The 21,913-nt window shown below is 39.8% G+C and overlaps 1 protein-coding gene across 4 annotated transcripts in view; it reads left to right on the forward strand.

The window, feature by feature from the left end:
- SLC35F3 (solute carrier family 35 member F3) overlaps nt 1-17,607 on the forward strand; it is an 87,491-nt gene extending 69,884 nt beyond the window's left edge. For all 4 annotated transcript variants that reach the window (XM_033144294.1, XM_033144295.1, XM_033144296.1 and 1 more), the window contains 5 exons: nt 7,175-7,394; nt 12,174-12,299; nt 14,636-14,828; nt 15,510-15,599; nt 16,895-17,607. In XM_033144294.1, the coding sequence (XP_033000185.1) occupies nt 7,175-7,394; nt 12,174-12,299; nt 14,636-14,828; nt 15,510-15,599; nt 16,895-17,139 (874 nt within the window). In that variant the 3' untranslated portion in view covers nt 17,140-17,607. The remainder of the gene's footprint in view (nt 1-7,174; nt 7,395-12,173; nt 12,300-14,635; nt 14,829-15,509; nt 15,600-16,894) is intronic.
- The last annotated feature ends 4,306 nt before the right edge of the window (nt 17,608-21,913 follow it).

Consider the following 21,913-nt stretch of genomic DNA (forward strand, 5'->3'; position numbering starts at 1 on the left):
TGTGAAATATTGCAGGCTAGTCCTCTAGACATGGGTGGCACTGTGGTCTAAACCACAGAGCCTAGGGCTTGCCGATCAGAAGATCAGCAGTTCGAATCCCCGCGACGACGTGAGCTCCCATTGCTCAGTCCCTGCTCCTGCCAACCTAGCAGTTCGAAAGCATGTCAAGGTGCAAGTAGATAAATAGGTACTGCTCCGGCGAGAAGGTAAATGGCGTTTCCGTGCGCTGCTCTGGTTCACCAGAAGCGGCTTAGTCATGCTAGCCACATGACCTGGAAAAACTGTCTGCAGACAAACGCCGGCTCCCTCAGCCAATAAAGTGAGATGAGCGCCACAATCCAAGTCGTCTGGAACTGAACCTAACGGTCAGGGGTCCCTTTACCTTTAGTCTTCCTGCCTTCAAGTCAGGCAAGCACCTCCAAACTGATTCTTTTTAAAAATATTACTAAGAGGGTTTCTCAGTAAGTTCCATACATTTTCATTTATTTATCTGGCGCCCTCCAGACATTTTGTTAAGACTACAGCCATGCTGACATGGACTGATGAGCAGTTATAGCCCCAAACATCTGGAAAGGACCAGGTTGGAGAGGTTGGTTTGCGCCTTTAGAGCTGAAAACTAACTTTATTTTTGCAGTCATGGGGCACTACACTAATCTGGGAAATCCCTGATTTAAATCTCACTTCAGCCGTAAAGCTTTACAACATTATCTCCAGAATGCCTAAGTATGCCAAATTCATAAACAGATTTACAGGCAAATTCAAATCATGACACAACTGTGACAGTGATCCTCAGATCTTGCCAAAACCTCATACAGGAAACAGGCTGAGAATTAACTACACAGAATTACATTATTCACCATTTCTTCCTGCTTTTCAAGAAATCTCAAAGTCATCTACTGGTTCTAGTCAGCTGACTATGATTAGATTATGGGATCTGTTGAGGTCATAGCTAGGAAGGGATAGCTTTGGAGCAGTTTTATTGATTTATATGTCCAAGTACATGAGTCAGTACATTACTATGCCACAACCTGGTTTTCTACTGACAGTATGCTATACTGGATTGATATTTCTGATTCTGCCTGATTGAAAGAGATGAGAGCATAACTAAATTAAATAATAAAGCCAAAAATGCATTAATTTCTGATACATTTTAACAACTTAAGCAAGAGTTGTCCCAAAGTTTTCTGTTACATAATGGTCATTTGGTTTCTTTGTTTTTGGTCATCTGTTTTGTACATCTATGAATTTTGTTTTGAGAACAGCCATGGTGTTTTAGGACTGTTTAAAATGTTACTGAAGGGTTACTTAGAATAAATGGCCTATGAGGTTTACCAAGATGATTCACTCATATAATATTTTATAGTGTTGTTGGTTTTATAGAGGGCTTGGCTTTATGGATATGTTCAAGGTTATCAATTACTTTATTGACTACTTGAATTTTGACTTGAATGAGTATTGAATTTTTACAGGTGATAGAGTGACTATATAATTGTCTAAACTTAGAAATGCCAGAGGTTCTCTGTCCTGCTCCTCACCTAACTTAGTTCTCACTACAGGTAGGTAGCTGTGTTGGTCTGCCATAGTCAAAACAAAATAATAATAATAAAAATTTCCTTCCAGTAGCATCTTAGAGACCAACTAAGTTTGTTCTTGGTATGAGCTTTCGTGTGCATGCACACTTCTTCAGATACACTGAAACAGAAGTCACCAGACCCTTATATATAGTGAGAGAGTGGGGAGGGGTATTACTCAGAAGGGTAGTGGGAATGGGTGATTGGCTGATAGGCGTGGAAAAGCTGTTGATGACTGTTAACGACTGCAGTTGGTCTTACAGGAAAAAGCAATGGGTGAGACGGCTAAAAATAGCTTTGTCATGCATAATGAGATAAGAATCCAATGTCTCTATTCAGACCAGGTCTCTCCATGGTTTTAAGTTTGGTAATAAGTTGCAGTTCAGCAACTTCTCTTTCCAGTCTATTTCTGAAATTCCTTTGTAGTAAGACAGCTACTTTGAGATCTTGTATAGAATGTCCTGGGAGACTGACGTGTTCTCCTACTGGTTTCTTGTGATTCCTGTCAGAAAGTTTTTTCTGATTTTTAGTTGGAACCAGTGCTTTTTTTCAAGGGGTACTCAAGGGTACACACTTCTTTTTTGTTGTTGTTAAAACTTGTGGCACTTACTGTAACAACTTCATGGTGAGTACCCCCGGCACCTATTTTTCTAGAAAAAAAAGCACTGGTTGGAACCTCCTTTCTTGTAACTTGAATCTAGCCTAGTCATTGTGTGTGTGCACATGCATACATGAAGGAGAAATACTGCCTAAAATAAAATCTAAAAATAATTGGATTATTATAAGGAACTTTATTGGAAGCTTTAAATCAGAGTAAAGCTGCAGCAAGTTCAAAAGCCAAGTCTTGTTATTGGGTTTTCATGTCTCTCTGCCTGAGAGGGCCACCTTACTTAATGCCTAAATTGTAACTGGAGCAAAATAAAGCTCTAATCTATAGATAGGTGACTGACTGGTATGTTTTCATGCAAGCTTATTGGTATAATCATAGCATTTTGAAGTTTTCATTTAATTCACTCAATTCTGATTTAAAGGCACTGTTAGGCTATTTTGGTAACATGTTATTAGTTTAGTAAATAAAAATGATGGCTCTGTTTCTCAGCCTAAACATCTTAAGGAAGACAGACAGTTCCAGTGGCTGCTGCAAGTCATAAAAACCCATGTGACAGATAGATCTAAATTCTGCTTGTGATCAGCTAAATAATTTCTATCCCTCCTTCCTCTGAAGATGGAAGGATTTAATTTCAACCACAACTGCACAGCATATTTAAATCGATGTAGTTCCACAGCATCAATGAAAGTAAAATGTGTTTTCCCATTCAAGTTGCAGATGTCTCATGTTAATGTACAAACATCTCTGATAGTTGAAATACAACAGAAATACAAACTGCTTAGGAAACTCTTTACTGTTTTAATAACCAGCAGTCCCCCAAGGGTTGCTGGACTGCCTGACCACTTGGTGAGGGCTGACAGGAGCAGTAATCCAACAATACCAAAGGATCATAGGTTAGACACCCTCCCCCACTCTAAGGCATACAGCAGGTGATCCTGACAGAAATTGCACAAAAGGACAGCCAAAGCCTCGTCCAGTCAATGTGGTCTGGTGGTCAGTGGAGACAGCAGAAGAACCTAGGAAGAGTCTGTAAAGGAGCTAAAATCTCTTAAAAATGGAATTTGTGAGAGCAGTAATAATAATAATAATAATAATAATAATAATAGACTCTACATTTGAAGAGAGCAATTCTTGACCAATATTCAGGTGGCTGAAGATGCAAAAAGGGCCTATACATATACAAACTATAGGCTCCATCCACATGTGTTTAAGCTTTTCTCACACCTTTACCCAAGTGTGGGTACAAAGCAGACGTCAGGGCAGAGTACACAGCTGTGCACAATTCTACTCCCCTCACACTCATATTTATATTTAACATAATGTGTGAAAAGGCCTCAGCAATTATTAGAGAAGCACAACAGGTATATCAGTAATATAGATAAGCAGAGTTGCAGAAAAGATTCAGGTCCCAGCGTATAGTCTGAAGACTCATGTGACCACCATATCAGTGATGCTAAGCAGGTTTGAGTCTAGTCTGTGCTTGAATGGGAGACCACCTAGGAAGCCCATGTTATGCCTTGGTTTACATGATGGAAGAAAGGCGGAATAGAAATGGAAGAAAATAAGTATTTTTATTAGCATTATTGTGACAGATTATTTAAATATAATTTAAATATAATTATAGAATTTAAATATAATTATTGGCCAGATTATTATTAGTAGTAGTAGTAGTAGCAGCAGCAGCAGCAGCAGTAATAGTAGTAGTATATCCATTGCTTTCATCTTCACACCCATTTCCATGGCTTCAATTCCCTCATTGTTTACAACCTCCCTTCATGTTGAAGACAGCGTATGGTACTACAAGTGAATATTTTGTGAAAGTACTGTGGAATATTTGAGGGCTCCCATGCCCTTTGGCTCTCACCTGAAGTAGCTGAGGAATGGAAGAGGGAGAAATTTGAGTACAGCAAGAAGGTAGAGATACTGAGGTGGAGGGAAGTGGTGGTTTTAAACAATGACAAAGGTTTTACTAGATACTAGAGTGAGTGGTGGGAGGTCACTGAGTGGTTGAAATGGCAGCTTAAAACAAAGTTTGAATATAGTGAAAAGAGAGCAGGGGAAATATTTTTGTGTTACCTTCTGTGCTGTACTCATCTCTGCTATATCTCCTTGTTAAAACTGTTTTTTAAAGAAAGAAAAATCCTCAGTGTTGCTCCATCTCTGCTTTATTCAAACATCTTCTGCTTTTTAAAAACCACCATTTTCCTCTCAGTGCTTCTCCACTCCTGCTTTACTCAAATTTCTGCCATTGTTTTAAATCACTGCTTTCCACCCCTCCCCCATCCTTTCCTTGGTGCTGATGGAAACAAAATGTCTAAGTTGTGGTCAGGCGATAAAGCAAAAATAGTGAGTGAGGTACCGGTAATTAGACAGCACCCAGGTAAAACATCACCACACACACACACACAAAAAAAAACTCCATCCACACAATGTGCTTCAGTGTTTCCGTATTTGGATAACATACCATTTTGTGTTTGTTCTCCCCCTCCTTTACCACATTACCCATGAATCAGAAAAATCCAAATTGAATTGGGGACAGGGCAAGAGTGCAGGCTGCCACTTGAATGAGGCCAGTGTTGTGTGGACAGTACTAAAATATGCAGACATGGGATGCATCAAATCCGCTTTAAACTGTTGGGTGTGGTGCCTCTCAGTTCCATGTTTTTCAAACCTTCAAATAAGCATGGGGCTATACCCACAGCAAGGCTCTCTTCCCTGCAGCATTGTTACCATTCCCTCATCGATTACTTAGGGGCAGGACAGGATATCGGCATGCTAAAGGGAAGAGCTAGATTTTTTTAATCTTCTGGGAAGATCTTTAATGAACTCCCCCAAAGGAATGGAACTCTTTAGAAAGATATAGTTGGTAAGGCATTTACTTGAATGCTCTGCTGTTTTAATGTCTGGAATTGTTACTGCATCTTACTACTCTGGTGTTGGCACCTTGCCTACACTGCAGCAAATTCCTCATACTTCTCAGCAAGGAAGATTTTGCTTTTCTCTTTTTCATTTGGATCACTTTAGCAACTTTTATACTGATCCCTTGAGGAACACAATGGCGCTGCTGAAGACAGGGGATTTCTTTTACTCTTGGGATAAGAACCATGCACACCACCTTGAGCAACTTGGAGGAAAGGTGGGGGAAAACTAATATTTAAGAAATTCTGACTCCCACTAAGTGCTACCAGCAGACTGCACTCTATCGCTCCCCCCACCCCACCCCACCCCACCCCACAAATGCTTTGCACTTGGATATTTCAGTGAAAAGCCCTCATTACTGAGTATTGAGTGATGGTGCATTTGACTCCCTTATGCAATTCTGTAAGCATTTGCATTTACATTATAGTGTTTGATCCACCTTCCTGTTCATTTTTTTCCAGCTAAATGTGAATATTACTGCACCAAATATGGTTTGTTAGCAGAAATAAGTGGGCCTCATCCCTTTGATGACCTTGCTATACTGTCAAGAACTTCATCACAAACAGTATCTGACATGTGCTCTGTAATATTGGAACCTTGAGACCTTTTGTTCACGCAATAATTTAAGCAGTGTTATTCTTGCTGTTCTGCTGTGTTATAAAATTAATTTTCCTGCCATTCTTTTGAGCCTACTTTGCAATGAAGTGATATTGTGTAATTTGCATTTCAAGAAGGCTCGTTGGTTCCTTAGCACACAGATCTAATTTGACTACATTCACATAAAGATGTCTAATACAATTTACTGCATGCAAAAGGGAAATGAGAAAGTTAAGATCTGTGTTTCATTTTTGTTACATCTTGGAATTTCCTTGGAAGCTTTAACTCACTTTAAAAAAAAACTTGCTTAATATTCATGGTGAACCAAAGGGGTTTTTAATGTAAGTTAGCTTAGGAGCCATCAGTCCAAGTGTGTCAATGAACTTTCTCTGCATTCTTACAGCCCCATCTGTAAGGTCTCTTGGATACTTTTGTCATAATAAACTACAGAATTAGTGTTCGTGTTCATGGTTTGTTAATGATACCTTGTGGGTTGGTTGAACAATTTCAGAGATTGTTTTGGGAGAAATGGACAGCATATGCTTATAAACTACTTTCAAGACCTAACATTTGTTGCCCTTAGAAAAGCTTTTACTGCCCTTCATTTCCAAACAATGTCCTCGCCCTTTTTGGAGGGAAAGTAGAAAGGGATTCCCTATGCACAGTAGACATGTATCTGTAGGTTCTTCAAAACAGTGTTACTGTATATTATTCTGAGCAACTGGGTCAGCCAAGACTCTGACAGCCACATTCTGCACTAGTTAAAGCTTCTGAACTGTTTTCAGGGGCATTACAATAGTCTGACCCAATAGTGCCTTCAGGCAGTGCTCCTGCATCTGCCCAGTCTCACCTGATTCAAGTGACAGGGAGAAATAAGAGTTGGGTGTTATTCACATATTTATGGCACTGTTCCTTCAATTCCCGAATGCCCACTCACTGCACAGCTTCATGTGGAGGTTAAAAGGTATGGGAAATAAGTTGGAACTTTGCAGGATGCCACAATACAACTCCCTTGGGGCCAAGCAAAAGTCCCCTACACCAGTCACTGGAACTTGCTCCTCAGCTAGGAGTGGAACCATTACGTATATTACTGTGCTTCCCTCTGTCAAGCCACCAAGTCAGTCCAGGAGAATATGTCACTCCCAGAATAGGGCAGAAAGAACTAAGTAAATGCCACACATGTATTAATTCTCCCAAATATGTCTTAATTAATTTCTGATTTTTCTATAATGGAACTGGCAATAGCGGAAATTTGGAAGGACACAGTATCTCCTTTAATTCCAACTCTTCTCTCATCTCGTAACCCGAATGTTTGTTTTTCAGTCCCAGTTGAGGCTCTGCAGAAGCTTACAAATAAAAATTAAGGTTTTTCAGGTTTGAAAAACAAAAGAAGCTTAACCAAGTCTTTGGTTTGATTCTACAGCTGCTACAGAATATGAAAGATAGAGGGTCTGATCATTTTCTTTTCTTGTTTTAGGGAGTGCTGTCAATTTTTTGGAGACAACGGCTTGACACTGAAGGCATTTTTTACCAAGGCAGCACCCTTTGGTGTTCTTTGGACACTGACAAACTACCTGTACTTACATGCAATAAAAAAAATAAACACCACGGACGTCTCTGTGTTGTTCTGCTGCAACAAAGCTTTTGTGTTTTTGCTTTCGTGGATCGTTCTCAGGGACAGATTCATGGGAGTGAGGGTAAGTGATTATGACCTGTTTTTCCACTACTCAACTTTTCAGTATAACAGATTGCATTTTACTCTTTAAATTGGTTCTTCCTGTGTTATTTCTTAAGATTTTGAATGTTCATTCCAAAACAAAGTTACTGGTGAACATAATCATTTTAATTTCCTATGTTAAGTTACCACTACCTGATACATGAATATATGGTGTTACGTATATTGCTTTTCTATTCTAGTTGAAAAATATATGTTAAAATAAAGTGAAGCCTCCTACAGCCAACATTTAGACTTTTTGCTTTGTAGGCCTTACTAATGATTTGCATATTTTAAGAGGATTTCATGCTTAGTCAGTTTTGCTGTTAAGCAGATTTATCTCCTACTAAGTATAAATCTCAACCCTTCCTGGACTACTGGCCTTCACTAAAGTGCTTTTCAGATGGTCTTTGAGTGTACAAATGTACATGTTCACAGGGGTCCAGGTTAGTGCCTCCAATTCCTAGCAAGCCCAACCAGCATGACCAGTAGTCAGGGATGAAGAGCAGTGTGGTTCAGCAATATGTAGGGGGCAAAGGTTTGCCATTTCTGTTTTAAATAAATAAATACCTATGTACACTCATAACATGCACACACACCCCAAAAAGAGTAGGCTGAAATGTGATTATAAATTCACCCTCTTTCATGGCCATCAATTGATTTTAAAACCTAATGCAAGTTGTTTAAAGCCATATATCTCTCTTTCCACATGCAGAGCAACATAGGACAGAGGCTCAACTCTGTATAGCATTATGAAATCAGTTCAAGAGTTTGGGGCTAAACTTTCAAACTTTCTTTTTCTAATTTGTAGGTAATAATAATAATAATAATAATAATAATAATAATAATACATATTTATTTATACCCCACCCATCTGGCTGAGTTTCCCCAGCCACTCTGGGCTGCTCCCCAATTGAGTGTTAAAAACAATACAGCATTAAATATTAAAACGTCCCTAAACAGGGCTGCCTTCAGGTGTCTTTTAAAAATAGGATAGCTGCTTATTTCCTTGATATCTGATGGGAGGGCGTTACACAGGGCGGGTGCCACTATGAGAAGGCCCTCTGTCTGGTTCCCTGTAACCTCACTTCTCACAATGAGGGAACTGCTTGAAGGCCCTCGGCGCTGGATCTCAGTCTGGGCTGAATGATAGGGGTGGAGACGCTCCTTCAGCTATACAGGACCAAGGCCGTTTAGGGCTTTAAAGGTCAGCACCAACACTTTGAATTGTGCTCGGAAACGTACTGCTAAGAGAGCCCAAAAGCATTGCAAGTGGTCCATCACATAAGTAGCAAAAAGAATCATGCAAAATGTATACTACATGATGCATAATGTGTTTGATAGATTTTTGCTTTTGAATAAAATTCTTTATAAGTTGCACTGATAAAGAAACAACATAAAGCTCATACATATGAATTACAGTATATTTTTTTGCAATTAAAGAAATTAAATTTTGGCAATTAAAATAAACTTTCATTGAAACATAGAAACATGACTTGTTAGCCTGTTGTGCTATGCTATCTTTGTATGTAGCAGAGTGTTGTAACACTGCTATGGTCAAGTTAACTATTCCTTTTGCACCTGTTGGTGGATGTTATTTTCTTCTGTAATGTTGCCTCTATGCCAGTTACACTATTTCCCATGAAAAACATTCATCATTGTTTTAAAAATATGTTATTTTAAATATACATGCATTGTTATTTATTTTAAAACATATATATTTAGACTTTCTGCCTCGGAAGAGAAGCTCAAGACAGCTTACATCACAATCATAAATTATTTCAAAATATGCACGCTACAACAATCAACACACAGGAGAGAGCAGGGTTTTTTTTTAAAAAAAACTATAGCAAATCAATAGCAGCAAAGGGGGATGGCAAAAAGGTACAGCTTTTATTGTACTATATAGTACTAATATAGCAGGCTAAATAGGGGTAAATGGGTGTTAAACATGCAGAAGATGAGTGAAAACTCTAGACTCCATAAACCACATCCATGGGCAAAATCTGAATCAAGGTACGTTGCACACATTTTGAACTTCTGCATTTTCTGCATGATGCATCCAATCATTACAGTGGTATCTCGGGTTAAGAACTTAATTCATTCTGGAAGTCCGTTCTTAACCTGAAACTGTTCTTAACCTGAGGTACCACTTTAGCTAATGGGGCCTCCCGCTGCTGCTGCCACCGTGCCACCGCCGCACGATTTTGTTCTCATCCTGAAGCAAAGTTCTTAACCCGAGGTACTATTTCTGTAACCTGAAGCGTCTGTAACCTGAAGCCTCTGTAACCCGAGGTACCACTGTATTTCAATACATTCTGTACCTTTCCCATTATTTTAGGCCACCTTCCATCCAAATTAGACAAAATGAGTGAACATTTTAATCCAAACTATGAAACCCGAAGGCTGTCAAAATGGGTTTCAGTGTCTTTAAATACATCTTGACAAATAATTTCAGGAAACATCAAAGGCTATTGGGTGAAGTTGTTCCTAAACAGTGGAACCAAATACCCTTTGTGAGCATATGGTCTTGGTGACTATGATGAATTTAGGAATTTCAGTTTGCACCTTTCCCCACTTATTTTCTACTAATGATGTGACAGAACCTGAGTTGCCAGAAAATTAGTAGTAAACACAGGCCTCAAATACAGGGGGGGCAGGGAGTGGAAGAATGCTCTATGCTCAGTTGAGAGTTCAGTCATACATAATCACCCACCCACTTACCTGTAGGTCAAGCTGCCTCCAAAGGAACTGAATGAAAGCAAAGAAGGCACATTCTTCTTTCCTGGGTGGGAGAATATTTTAGTTGTGATCCACACTTCTTGGAATATGTCTCACAGACATCAATGGGGATCATCGTGCCAAAGGTGATTGATTGAAAGCTGTAATGTTCTTGGTAAAGCTGAATTAGCATTGCTTCCTTCTCCTGGAACATTGGCAGCTTTCCCTTGAGTAAATGGTAAATTAGAATGCACTTATTTTAGCAAGTATGGAGGTAAGCCCTTTCTTCTCCGATTAAAAATGCACTTCCAGAATTCAAGCACTGCACAGATACTGTTTTCACTAAAGAGTGGTGGTAATGTGCTTAACAGCAGCATTTCAATATTCTTCCTGTAAAACAATGCCTATATCTCTAATAGTACCTTAGAATCAATCATACTATTGGTCCATCTAGTTCAGTACTATATAATGAGGAAGGAGAGTTTTGTAAGCCCATGGCACAGATCCCACTCAATCCTAATTCCCCCCATTAGGGGCTTGATCAAGCCAATCCACTCCCCCCCCCCCACTACTTGCCTTCCCACTGTCCTGAACAGATGCTTTAATGTTCTGTACACCCTGGAACCAATTGGTCCCTATAAAGTTGTTGTTGTTTTGATGCATTTTATTCAGTTGCAAACTTTTATTTTTCTGCATACCTAGAGAATTCCACAACACCCTAACATTTTTGGATGACCCTCCTTTGCTTCCAGACTGAAAGACACTAAGCTATTAGTTCTATTAGAAAAAATATCTTATTGATTTCAAGGCAACTCAGTTAATAACAGACTGTAGCTTACACACAATGAATAGTTTTAAATTTACAGTATTTTCACTTCTTTTTCTGAACATTTTCAACACAATACTCTTCCCATGGCTTTCTTTTAAAGCAGGGATGGCATAACTAGTTGTGGCCCTCTGACTCCCCAAAATATATTGCTTTAAAAAACAGGTGTGTGTTTTTAAAGTATTGGCTGTGGTGGCATGTCAAAAACCACAAGGACCCTCCAATCCCCCCCATTTTTATTTTTATTTTTTGTTCAGTTGATCAATTGAGCCTTTTCTCTCTCTCTCTTTCTGACTGCACCCACAAGTACCACTGTGATATTGTCATATCAAAAGGCTACCCCCCCCCTCACCACATCCACTTTTCCACTTTGGCCACACCAACCTTTACATTTCAACCACAACCACTTTGAGATGTAGCGCCTAGAGGATTGAGCATGGCTAAAAAAGGTTAGTCACCTGTTTTTGAAAAAAAAAATCTAAGATCAAGTTACAAAATGTGCAGAAATTAAGACAAGGATTAAGTTTAAATTAGGCATGTAGTCATAGAAAAAAAGTTATGAGAGCAATAATTTATGGAAGGATAGGAATCAAGTAAGTATCAGAAATTCTAGAATTCTAAAAATATTAAGGACTGGGTCATAAAGTAGAATGGAAAAGTCAAAAGGTTGTATCCTATCTTCTATTATTCCAATAATTTATGAATAGAGACCATTTTTCAATATATTTATCATTCTGTGTGTTTTGTTTGGCTGTTTTAAATCCTATTTCAGATGCCCTTGCTGCAAATGTCTATGTTCCCCTATAATACACACAAAGGTTTAGAGATGAATAACCAAACAATTGAGATTTTGATACCTGCAGTAGTACTAATGATTGCAACACGCTGTAATTTCTTTGTCATGGAGCATGTTACTTCCAACTGCAGAGTGTGAATCAACATGCTCTAGTGACCGTAAAGTTACCCAAGAAATATTGTACAGGGAGATTGTACTTTGAAGAACAACACTCTTGCTTGCTATGTTGGGATTTCATAGAGCCCCACTGTGACTATTTTTTCACTTCTTTTGCTTTCTTAATACAAGCAATTACCATTTAAAAGTTCTTAATACTGGTCGCAGTCTTACAAAAGATACAAATTAGATATCTTCTGTACCAGTAGTCCTTTTTCCTGGGCTTGAGAGAACATTAACATGTCGCTTCTATGTCCAAACAGATTGTGGCTGCTATACTTGCTATTGCGGGGATAGTCATGATGACTTATGCTGATGGATTCCACAGTCATTCAGTTATTGGAATAGCACTTGTTGTGGGATCTGCATCAACATCAGCCCTCTATAAGGTGAGTATGCTTCAGTCTTCTGATGGAGAGAAGGTAATAGATTGGTTCTCTTCCCATTTTATATCTCTCTGTGACATGAGGATCTAGGTGTTTATAATGTAATTTGGTAAGCTGTGTTTATTTATGCCTCTTAAGAATCTTAGAGTGTTATTTGTTCAGATTGTTGAGAATCTATTCAGTCATGTTTTAGACAGATCATGGTTGTTTCCCCACTGTGCATAGCGAAAGGCAGACGTAAGAATAGTGGATGGAAGAGAAATGTCTGCCACCAGCTGGTGATTTAAATCCTTTGCTGTCATTTTTTCTGCATTGATAGAGACAAGCTCTTTCCATTGCCTTCTTTCCATTGCTGTCTTATTTCGGTGAAACAGCTATCAGGCAGGTTGCCTGTGGGTGTTAGGAGAACAACAGCTGAAATTTAAATTTAGAACCTTCTGATCCATAATTGAGTGAGCATAAGGAGCAGAAAATATGGCTACAGTAGCCAGCTCTGTTTGCAGTAGCACTTCTGCTATTCTGTCTATAACATTCCTTCATGTAAAATCAGAATGCTGTCAGGATAACAAAAAGAAGAGGGTTGGAAAGAGGGAGGTAAAAACCATTAATACTGATTGTATAAAAATAGGATAGTAGGCACAATAATAAGCAGGGCTCTTTAGTACATTAGCACATTATTGGGGATAAATAGCAATACAAGCTTCTTAGTAGAGGTGGGGGAGTTGATTTTTGCACTAGGACTCCAGAACAGAAACTTTATACAGTGTTCCCTTCATGACCTGAAGCAAGTCTTCTGAAAGTAAATGGGGGCAGCAAATGTCATCCAATGTCATGTTAGCATATCATTCCTAAGCAAAGTTGTCAAAATGAATTTTCTGTGTATCTGCTGTTCATCTGATGGCTTGTACTCATTCTCCTTATAGTGTGTAGTGAAGAAGTAGCCACTGTATAATGCCAACAATTATACCTGGCAGGACCTGGGGGCGGTGGATAGTTATCACAGGCAGCAATCAAAATATGCCATTTAGAGAGTAATGGTTTCAGTATCAAGAACAGTGGAAGGTGTCCTGGCATAGCCTTGAGCTATTCAGTGCCTTGTGCCACTTTGTATGATACATGTCATGAAGGTAAGAGCAGCAGCAGCAGCAGCAGACTGCTGACTCAGTAGCTTTCTGAGTGCCAAGTGCACTGAATCAGCACATCTGCCACTCATAAGCAATACAGGAATCTATGGCTTATGCATATGCTAGGCCGAACAGCAGATCCAGAAATAGCATGAGTGGCACAATCCAAAACAGGGTCTATAGCACAATACCCTCACATTAGTCAGCTTTCTTCCTTGAGCAATAATATTGTTGTGGAAATCATAACAATAATATCTGCTGCTCTTCAAAGCAGTGCAGAATGAATTATGTATATCTCTTTCCACTGGCAACAACACTTTATCTAAACTGCATGTCGCCTTTGGGTGAAGCAACTTCCAATTTTTAACGGTGCCCAGTGGTAAAAACACAAAGCTGACAAAGCCCGAAGCTACTAAGGACTGGCATTTGCAACTGAAGGCCTATCATTGGCAATGGGCTTTAGAGTTCCTGAGTAATAAATATGAGGTAAAAGTAACTGTTCGGTGGAATATAGGCAGTTTGCATTAAAGAACTGCATCAGAGTTTAGTGAAATTAGCATCCTAGCTAGAAAGTTGCTACATGTTAGTTACAGCGGTGCAGACACATACACAAGACCATGTAAGATAATTTGCACGTTCCTTGGAAGAACCTAAAAACAATTTGTATTCATTACCCCTAAGTCTTAAACTCATCAGGTTGGATGCAGTCTTATGTTAGTTGCATTTAGATCCCATTAAAATCAATTAAACATGACTTACATCCCACAGGTGTTAAGTGGGAAATAAGGGCATTTTAATATTGATCCAATCCATTAGGATTGCCACCAGTTCCCTAACATTCCCTAACATTGCTGCCAATAGCAGGTATTTAAATACCTGTTTTCAGGCTGGCATAAGATCATATAGATCCTTGATGACCCCAACACATTCCCAAACTGAGCTGTTTTCAGCCCCAGCTCCAGTGAAGCACTGATGACATTGTAACCATGGTGGCAGAAAGCCCCGGCATCCATACCTATTTCTTGCTTGTTCACAGAATACAAAAAGCACTAACCTGCCTTTGCATGATGGCACAACCTGTATATTCTCTATCCACTACGATGTTAGCACAGGGAAAACATGATTTAAATGGGAAATTATACACTTTGAGTTAAGGTTTTAAATCCAAATATAAAGACACCTGGTTTTCAATTTGTTTATCTTTCTGTGTTACAGGTTTTGTTTAAGCTTCTCCTGGGGAGTGCTAAATTTGGGGAAGCTGCCTTATTTTTGTCAGTGTTAGCGGTCTTCAATGTACTTTTTGTTACCTGTATTCCTATCATCCTTTACTTTACCAAAGTTGAATACTGGAGTTCTTTTGATGACATTCCTTGGGGAAGCATTTGCGGATTTTCAGTCCTATTATTGAGTAAGTGAATGCTGCATTTCTGGTAATCTTCCAATAATAGCAGTGCCTCTGACCCCCTGCCAGACCAGCATAGCCAACTGGGTTGGATTGAGCCCTGCTGAATCAGGCCAAAGGTCCTTCTAGTCTAGCCTCCGGTGTCCCATAGTGGCCAACAATGCCCCTAAGCGAAGCCCCAAAGGAGGACAGGAGCCCCCTTCTGCTATTGTTCCTCAACAACTAATATTTTGAGGCATGCTGCTCCGATTCTGGAGGTAGCATATAGCTATTGAGAACCTTATCCTCCATGAATGTGTCTAATCCCTTTTTAAAGACATCTAAGTTTATGGCCACCACAACACCTTGCTTCTGTAAATTCTGTAATGTAACAATGCGCTATGTGAAATACTTCCTTTTGCCTATCTTGAATCTCCACCTTCAGTCATCTTTTTCAACACCCCAAATCAAATTGCATATCTGCTGGAACTTTTCCTTTTTATAAAAGAAATTAGACACGAGGAACCTCTTTATAAGGGCAAAATCCAGAGAATTTCAATAGATTTTAATCTTTACACTTTTTACTAGCAAATGTTAACACTGGTTGAAATGAGACTGCTTAAAGTGAACTAATTAAACCTGCATGACTAAAGGATTGGTTTTACAACTGCTCTCTCAAAAATGAAATAATTTTGTTTCTTATTTCAGCATTCAATATTTTATTAAATTTTGGGATTGCTATTACATATCCTACCTTGATATCTCTTGGAATTGTACTAAGTGTACCTGTAAATGTCGGTAAGAATGCTTTTTAAAAATTTAAATTATATGCACATGTATGTGTAGAGTATACTTGGTTTATACTGGTTTATAGAATATACTTGGTTTATATTGGTTTATAAGAGTTCTTATTCTTCCTATACGTGAGTTATATAATTTTACTGTATTGGTCTTTAGATTAAAAAATTAAAGAATGTCAAAATAAATTGATTTCAAGCATTTATCTCTAATTTTCTATTGACACAATAATGATGTTTTATGCATGTCCCATTTATTTCAGTGCCAAGTGTGAAAGTGATGGTTTGAAAAAGTAAACTGATTCATTCCTAATTAAATGTTAATCATTAATCATATTCAAGGAAAGTCAAAAAGATAGCCATTTCAGTAGACAATATGAGCCTCGAGAGTATGAATGCAAGTTTTGAGTGGGGGAATCTGTAAGAATAAGCAGTTTAATACCCATCTACTACTAGTAGCTGTAAGATCAGACTCAGGCTTCATCCACACTTCAGCTTGTCCCGTACCCAGAAAGAAAAACTGATTGGTGTTTGCTCTGATTCAACAGTAAACAGCAGGTTTACTGGGGGAAAGCAGCGGGACAAGCACAAGGTGACTCCTCAGTGAGATAAAAAGCAGTATCTGATAGGTACTTTTGGTTGGAGCTTATGACGTTGCTATTTCTGCAGTGTTCTTTAGCACCTAATGACATGCAAGCTTAACTGATTGAGGTTTCTGGAAGTGTGATCATCTCTATCAGAAAACCCTTCTGTCACAAATTAGACCCTGTCATAAATTAGCCTCCATAACCCACATCCCAGTGCGCTCCAAACAGAGAACAGGAGCACTATACCCATAGAGCAATCCTTTCAAATATTTTGAAACCAGGTATCTAAACCACATGCAACAGGAGAAGACCAAACACGCTTCTGGGCAACTTATTTATTTATAGGATTTATATTTCACCTTGCATCGTGTATGAACTTGATTTGAGGAAAAATTGACTGCTGCTGCTTGCATAGTCTAACCCAAATGCAAGAAGCAAATGAATGACAAACGCTTTATACCAACAAGAGTACCTACAAGAATACATGCCCTTGAGCATGCATGAACTAGTTCTTTGTATCCAGGCCTATGCAGTATTTAATACCACTGATAATGTTTAGTTTCATCAGTGCTGTTTGGTTGCATGTTTGGGGCCTTAAGGTTGTGAAACTGAATTGAAATGCAGGCTCTTTGCTATTAGTTATGTGATATTTTGTAGAGTATGTGATGCTTTGTACCCTTTAATGATATTAGTTCAATGTTTCATGCAGTTGTTGATCACTACTTGAGTGACATTGAATTCAACAGCGTCCGCGTAATTGCCATTGTCATCATTGGCCTGGGCTTCCTGCTGCTGCTTTTACCAGAGGAATGGGATGAGTGGTTGATAAAGCTCCTCACTCGCCTCAAAGTACGAAAGAAGGAAGAAATACCAGAAGGAAATGGAGACATTGTTTCAGGATTACAAAATAAAAGCAGGAGAACACGCCCATCCATGTCATCATTCTCACATTAATGTTGTTTTTTTTATGGAAAGTCTTAACATTATATGCTGTAATTCACAGATCTTTTCTTGCAAAGCACATATGTTCAATACAGTGTACATAGATGTACAGTTTTGATAATAATAGAGTCTGAGGCATCACGTTTCAGCATGTCCAAACTGCTTGCACTGTTTCACATCAGATATTTCACTTGAGAGAACTCATTTAAAAAGGCAAAAACAGAATTCTTTTTAAATGAATGTAATGTATAAACAAATTATATTGCATATATTGTTTTAATGATCAACCATCATGAAAAGCAGGGCATATATTTTAAACATTAAGTACTGAATGACACATCGCACACTGTGATTTACAAATATATATAATATATATAGAGAGAAAAACAGATGCTATACTATGTCATAAGCTTATTTTTTACCAGAGCTGTACTCTATAAATGTTTTCATATAAACCAAAAGAAAATCTTTTGGTGGGGGGGGGGAATGGTGGGGGAGAAATTGCTGTGTGAAGATTAGTGCCCTTGGTGCCAGAGCAGAGGCAGGATTAAATGTTACGTTTTGCACAAAAGCATGAAGGTGAAAGCAGTCAAGAGTATCAGGGCACCATTAGCCAGGGATTTTTCCTGTGAAAGCTGCATTGAAGTGAATAGCAGGTGTGCAAGAACATGACAGGCTTCTTCCTGCATGGTGTCTTGCATGACTCCCATCCATCGCAATAGAGCCTGTGCAGGAAAAGTTCTCTGGGGTAGTGCATCCAATCTTTATAACTGTGCATGTTGACTGCAACCCATGCTTTTTCTCATGCAAGGGAAAATACAGTGCCTTCTACGGAAACCTAGTCCATTGTCTGTGTAGAAGTAGGTCACACTGCAAGTTGCTTCTGCATTGGTCTTTACAACATGAAGAGTTTGTTCTGCAGACATAGTGCTCTTGAAACTCCCAAAGAAATCAATGAGTGCCTGCATCAAGCCACTGATTAATGGGAGTGCTGAACACTTGGGGACTTCAAGGTCTCTTGCTAGGTCAGATTTGCTTCCCACTTACATGGGTCTTGAGGTGGGACTCTCCTCCTGATCTGTATTTCTGTGAGTGTGAAAAGAATCAAGCCCTGCATGTAAGAACCTTGCTTAAAAACCAACAATAAAGCTAGCAGCCACTTACATGGAACAAAGTTTATGATGTATACAAAAGGGGACTAAGAGGTGAATTGCCACTGGCTTTTATTACATTGCTTTGAGGGTGGTTATTTTTTAAAGAACACACAAGATATTAACATCAAACCTAACACTTTTTACAAAACTTGTAAGCACCAAGCTGTTTACTTCTACAATTTAGGTTCGCCATCCAATTTCTATCTGTGATAGACTATGTGATATGTACAAAGAAAGAGGCAAAGGTTATAGTTTACTATTTTTGAAGTTTACATTGCTACATACAAATTAAAAATGTTATTTTGAAATGTTGCCATAACCCAATGGTACATGCTGTCTCCGTGGCATTTTTACATGTCAAATGGAGGTGGTGTTCACTTCTCAATTTTTTATTGAATCAATTTCAGATTCAATTATTTGCTTGACAAAACTAATAAAACTACTGAAAGTTCATACCAAGTCATTGGCTTCTGCTTCTGCTTCCTACCTTCGGGTGAGATAGAGTGTTATTTTTACTAAGAAATATTTTACTTGTGTGAAAGTGACAAAAGAAAAGAAAGGGATAACAAGCCCAGTGCTGTGACCCTGAAAAATACCTTCTCCAGGTTGTTTCAGCTACACTGATTTTGTTTATATCAAAAAACACTTAAGTGGGAAGAGCAGTACTTCAAGGGGGCCATGGAGATGCAGAGCAACAGATCTGCAGGCACATCCATAGCCCTGCCTGCTCTTGCTGTATAAGGCAGAAGGTGGGGTGGGTATTTTCCTTTCTTTCCTTTCTTTCTCCCCCCCCCTAAAACTCCATCAGCTCCAGTCCACAGTAGTAGATGGGGCCCAGAACAGGCCCTTCTTCAGGAGCTGGACTGGCTTACAACAAAATGGATCCATGGTCCAGCCCAGCTCCAGCCCCATCCCAGACCCTGTAACACCCCACTTGGGAGCCATCCCTTGGACCAGTGTCTCCTCCACTATGCTTGCTGAGGCGACAGTGGGGGGGGGGGGCTCTGTGGTGGCAGAGGCTAGTGGGCAGGGATATTCACTGAATCCTATTGACATGATAGCCATGTTCAAATATATAAAAGGATGTCATATAGAGGAGGGGAAAAGGTTGTTTTCTGCTGCTCCAGAGAAGCGGACACGGAGCAATGGATTCAAACTACAAGAAAGAAGATTCCACCTAAACATTAGGAAGAACTTTCTGACAGTAAGAACTGTTCGAGAGTGGAATTTGCTGCCAAGGAGTGTGGTGGAGTCTCCTTCTTTGGAGATCTTTAAGCAGAGGCTTAACAGCCATCTGTCAGGAATGCTTTGATGGTGTTTCATGCTTGGCAGGGGGTTGGACTGGATGGCCCTTATGGTCTCTTCCAACTCTATGATTCTATACACACACACACACCAGCAGTATGGTTGGGGGTTAGAACTGCAGCCTCAATATTTTAAATACACTTGGGAATAGTTAAGGGAATAAGGTGTACCTAATTTTTGCTAGATTGCACCCATATTTTTCTAGGTTTTGAGACCTACCAGGGTGTCACTGACCCGAAACACTATGCATAGGCAACATTGTACTAGTGGTAGATACAGCATGCAGATAAGAAGGACCTCCCCAAAGATCTAGATACCAAATAGTAATACAGATTTATCTACACAATTTATTATTTCCTTCCTTTGTCTTGTACATTTCTTAAATTAAAAGCTAGGTTGAAAATGTTATCCAGGACATGCAGCCCAGCCAGCCATGTGAGCAATGAGTTATGTAACACCCTGTTAGTCGGCAAGATTTAGGTGATAGCAAAAAAGCCTGAATGTGGTTATTTTATTTGTTAATATTTCAAAACCTTTTAGAAATTATTCTAAGCAAGTGCGCTATGTATACATACTGTCTAGAGATTTTACATATCTGTAATTCTCCCTCCTCTGCCCACCAAAAAATATAGTTGCCAGAATTAATCTGCACAGTTCAAATGAAAACTGTGAGCCATTTGCTTATTCAAGTGTGCATTAATTCATATGGTGTATGTGCAACTAAGATCAAAGCAAGAGTGTTAATATTCTGACTCACTCAAAACAGAACAGTCCTCTATTCAAATGTCAACAGAATAGGGCATTAATTTTGTTCTTGCATGCACTAATGAAAATTGGGTTTCTAAAACACAACAGGAAAATGTGTGCAGTAGTTAAACTCTTTTCTACAACAATTCACCAGGCTCATGGATTATTTTACTCTATTAAGAAACTCTGCTCAAGTACTGAACACACACAATAAGTAGTTCTTCCTGAAAACAGTGCTACTTATTCCCAAGGAACTTGAGAGCTGTAGTTGTTTGGCCCAGCAGCCCAGTCCAGCATCCAGTGCCAGAGTTATGGTATGATGCTATGAAACACCTCAGCCCTTGGCTTTGGAACTGTGGACCAGCCTGCCTACCTTCTTTGCTTATACAAGAGAATTGGTGGTTGCTACTGTGCCCATGCCCTGGAGAAGCCTATGCACTGTGCAGTTGTGTTACACAAGGAGGGCAGAGAGGATCGAGATGGAGACAGACACAGGTGAGAGCTTCAGCTAAGAGGACTTCCGGCGGCTGACGCCATTACGGGTGGTCGCGGGTTGCTTCGGCTCCGAAGCACCCGGTCCATCCCGGGGGTTAGGAGCCCCGCTACCGCAAAGCGGGGCTCCGGTTGGGGTGCGGGAAGAGCGTCCCGCACCCTGGGCTCCCCGGCTGTGCCCGCTGTGGCCCCGAACCTTCCCTCGCTCCCCCTGTAAAGGGGGAGTGGGGGTGAAGGGACTACGGAGCCGGGCTTTAGGGGACATGCCCCAACCGGGATGTAAATGCGGCGACAGATCCCGAATTGAGCGTCGAAGTTCTACCTGTGATGTTTCGATCTGAAGAACCCGGTAGTTGTGAGTACTAGAATTGGACTTTAGAGTATGTTTTTTGGACGACCCGGGGGAAAGAGAAAGGCAGCCTGCCTCCCTCCCCTCGGATGAAACAAGTTAACCAGTTTGAGTGACTGCTGCTACAGAACTGGCTACAAAGTATTTGAAGTTTGATGAGTGAGACTGTTAAAATTTCCCTTTGGGGAGCGGATTGGTGAAAGATATTTCCATTTAAAGTTTTAGTCTTTGTACTCTGGCTTCAGGAAAAAATGGCGACGAAAAGTTTGAACTGAGGTGAAAAACAACTCTTACAAAGGAGGAACATAGAGATAGGAACTGCAATTTGATACTTACTCCCACCCCCCTCCTCCGTCATGCTGAACTTTGTTTTCGAACTTGTCTTCAACCCTGGATTAACGGATGAACAAAGGATCATCGAGCTGAGAGTGGAACTTATTTATCGGAAGGTGAAAGCCTTGTGTGGTGAACTGAAAGAAGGTCTACTTCCCACAGATGAGGCTTTTAAAAATTTTGACACTTTGGAAGGACACCTTTGCAAGGAGCTGAGGGGGCTGTTTGAAGGATGGGGAGAAGCGGAGGGGCTACTCCGGGAAAAATGTTCGTTTTTTGGGGGTGGCAGCCCCAAGACGACGATAGGTTTTGTTATATCCAGTCCCCGAGGTGTGAGCTCGGGGGCAAGGGACAAAGAATCAAGATATTTACAAGAAGAAGAAGATTGGTTTCAAGAAATGGAGCA

The sequence above is a fragment of the Lacerta agilis genome, chromosome 3 (assembly GCF_009819535.1).
Source record: "Lacerta agilis isolate rLacAgi1 chromosome 3, rLacAgi1.pri, whole genome shotgun sequence".
NCBI lineage: Eukaryota > Metazoa > Chordata > Lepidosauria > Squamata > Lacertidae > Lacerta > Lacerta agilis.